The following is a 3,557-nucleotide window of genomic DNA, read 5'->3' on the forward strand; positions in this document are numbered from 1 at the left end:
TATATTTTTTTTTTTTTCATTTTTATAATTAGTTTACTGAAAATAACATTAATGTCATGGTTCATAAGCCTCAAAAAATATTTTTAAATGTGATATGTGGTCTACAGCAGGGGTTTTCAAAATTTTTGATGACAAGGACCCTCAAACAAGATGACCCCCATCCTCAAATATATAAACATCTATATATTTTCAGGTATTAAAACCCATTTATATTGTGTGAGAAAGATAGGAAGTGTGACATTATAAAAACAATTAAATTAAATGTTTCCAAAAATCATATAATGTTCTTTTACACTGTCAAATATATACATATACATAACATGTATATAAATTAGTGCACATTAAATTTGACAGCCCTAATAAAAAAATATTTTTTTATTTAAACATTTAAATTTACAAAATATATATATATCATTTTATATCTTTTTTTTGTCTCTCAATTTTTTCGATCTGTCTCTGCAGTTTGAAAACCCCGGCTGACAGTATGTAGATGTCTTTAATCTTTTTAGAAAGACATACTTGTTCTGGCTTTCCGTGTTAAAACCACATCAAAATCAGAGGTGTCAATCTCCCAGGCCAGCACAGGCTTGTTGCTGGATGACACAACCTCCATATCACAGTTCCCATCTAAAGACATACTTATTCCCCCTGAGTGACTCTGGGAAGGGGTTGCAGTGTTGGTCTTGACTAATGATGTGGTGTCTGGATTGGTCGGTGGCACATCTTCAGATGTGATAATGGGTCGGGCTCGGTTGAGCAGCGCATAGTCCGAGCAGACGGTGTAGAACTTCTCTCGGGAGTGTGTTACAGGGCAGGTCCATGGAAGCTGGAGCTCTGCGCTGGAGGCCCGTCGTACCCGCAGCGCATCACACGTCATCGGACTCAGGAAGCTGCGCTCACGCTCATCCTCTCTGGCCGGGGCCCGTGATGGGGCCTCCTGATCAGTCCTAGCAGATACCTTGGCGCCTTCACTTTCCCCAGTGTTAGGCATTGAACGGAGAACTGGGATGATGGTTAAGAGAATAACCTACAGATGTACTCCAGCTGCAACGGCTTAGTCCAAGAGAGCTCAAAGAAAGAATCTCATCCACTGACTACAATTAAGAACAAGACAGAAAGACAGATAGTAAGAAACTGTATATAATAATAAGAAATGTATAAAATATAAACTTAATAAATAATAAATCAAAGCAATAATAAGAAGGTTTTTCTTTTTTGTGGAAACTGTTTTATATTCGAGTTTTTGATAAATAAAAAGTACCAAATAAGAGCATTTATTTGAAATAGAAATCATCTTTTAAAATTGGATGTCTTTACTATCACTTTTAATTTTGATTTAATGCATCCTTGTTCAGAAATAGTAATAAATAAATAAACCCCAAATTTTTAAACAGTACTTTCCAAACCTGAATACATGTGATTGTACACTATTTATTTATTTGTTTGTAATCAAACATATTTGAATGAATTTCTGAGACATGTACATCAGTAATTATCTTAGGGTTACACAAAGTGCAAAAATACACAATTTGTTCAACTTATTCTTGACGCAGTCATGACGGTGTCTGATTCATGGTTTTCTTGTCACAAGATGACAAAACTGATTCCTGCATGCTGGTTATGCCAAAGAGATCCCTAAATAGGAATAATATTTTAAGATTGCTTTGAATTTCAGCCTTTTTCATGGATCTAATATCTGACATAACTACAATCATTCATGTAAACAAAAACAAACACCTGCAAAAATAAAAGTATGGTGAATTTTTGTGAACTAAAGTGTGGTGTGACACTGTTGACTCCATCACCATGGTTATTTATGATTATATAGTCCTAAACTAGGCCAGAGACGGCTATAGATTAAATGTTGGATGAAAAGGATGGGTCAGTCACAGCTGACACTGACAGCAGCTTTTAACTATGTTTCATCGTTTAAATAGATCAAAGCATCGTACCACAGGGTTGAATTCCATCTACACATCATCATCTTCGTCGACACTACCATTGTTTAAGTCATTCAATCGATGGCAGTCGGTAGTCAAGACAACAATAAATTTCAGGACTAGATTATAAGACAAATCGCCGCAATATAAATTTAAACCACCAAAGACACCATATAAATAATCCAGACATATGAATAATAGCTAAGGAGCATCAGTGTAGCCATCAATAGGCTCTTCGAAAGAACATGAAACGTCGTTAATTCATGGCCCAAATATTTATTCATATTTACTTAGCCATAAATAAAAGAATGCAAAAAGAGTCAATCTAGTTACACCTACCTTGCCAATGCTGCAGGAATAAATGAATTATACTGTGCTGCGCGACCTCTCTGTTGGATCGCCTAGCTGTGTTTCAACGGGCTCTACCAATCTCAAAACACAGGGGTGTTGTACAACACAAAAAATGGTAATGTTTCTTACATCGGATTTAAACGGTCTATATAACAGTATAACATATATATATATATATATATATATATATATGTGTGTGTGTGTGTATATATATATATATATATAACACACAGGAGTTAAATTGGGGGTTGGGGGGCTCTGTGGTTTCAGGCTTTCAAGGGGTGTACATGTGTGTGCAATGCCTACAAAATCTTTGAGGAAGAGTCCTCTGCTATGAACACTAAAATGCTGATCAAAATCATTCTAGATGCTGGCAGTGTGCAAAGCCACATCTGTCTGGACTTTTAAGATCCAATTTAAAATTGTTTAAGACCTTTTTTAAGACCTGCAAAAATTATTTAAAAAATAAATATATAATACTGCATGAGCAGGGTAGGGTAATGTCTGTGGTAACATATTCAACTGTAAAATGACTGTAAAAACATTTATAGTTGAGATGCAGGTTTTCACAAACAAAATAAAATGAAAAACCTCACATTTCAGGCTTTAAATGATTTTAAGAATGAGTCAGAGGTATAAATGATTATTACATTCATTTAAAACAAGGTTATATGGGTGAATTTTCGCATTGGTCTAAATAAAAACTGCAGATGGGCTTATTGAATATGCAAATTGATTCTCTGCCAGTAGGAGGCGCTTTTGGAACGTCAGAAATATTGCTGTTCCCTGAAAACGGCTGCACACAAAGCAGCGCTGCGCTCATAAACGCTACTTTATCAGATAAAAAGCTATAAATCTTTGCTTGAATTACTAACAATGAGATAAGTGTGAAAAAATATCATGGTCATTTATTTATTCATTTCCCTGTAAGAGCGGGTGCGGCCATTTGTAAATTTAATGTGTCTGGCTTCCGGTGTTAGTTTTTAAAGGGCCTGCTGGTCCTCTAATCAGACCTGTGACAGGATTTAAAGATCACTTTGGCACAGATGGACTTGAAGATGTTCTGGAGAACTCTGAGGTTTGGAAAGGGCAGATACAGAAAGAGCATGCTGTTCATGCCATGATAAGACTAGTGAGGGAGAGGTAAGAAAACTATTTAATAAGCCTGTTTATTTCTACAATATATATATATTTTTTAAAATGAATAAAAAGAAAAAGAAATTTGATGCACTACAGACTTTTCCAAGTTGTTGTTTTTTTTTTTAG

At 35.2% G+C, this 3,557-nt stretch overlaps 1 protein-coding gene across 1 annotated transcript in view; it reads right to left on the reverse strand.

Annotated features, from left to right (window-relative positions):
• LOC107692346 (basic immunoglobulin-like variable motif-containing protein) overlaps window positions 1-2,355 on the reverse strand; it is a 6,960-nt gene extending 4,605 nt beyond the window's left edge. The window contains exons 1-2 of the mRNA XM_016491331.1: window positions 2,280-2,355; window positions 520-1,094 (exon numbers count right to left, since the gene is read on the reverse strand). Coding sequence (XP_016346817.1) covers window positions 520-991 — 472 coding nt within the window. The 5' untranslated portion in view covers window positions 992-1,094; window positions 2,280-2,355. The remainder of the gene's footprint in view (window positions 1-519; window positions 1,095-2,279) is intronic.
• Between the last annotated feature and the right edge of the window lie 1,202 nt (window positions 2,356-3,557).

Source organism: Sinocyclocheilus anshuiensis, unplaced genomic scaffold (assembly GCF_001515605.1).
Source record: "Sinocyclocheilus anshuiensis isolate Anshui unplaced genomic scaffold, SAMN03320099.WGS_v1.1 scaffold70, whole genome shotgun sequence".
NCBI classification, from domain to species: domain Eukaryota; kingdom Metazoa; phylum Chordata; class Actinopteri; order Cypriniformes; family Cyprinidae; genus Sinocyclocheilus; species Sinocyclocheilus anshuiensis.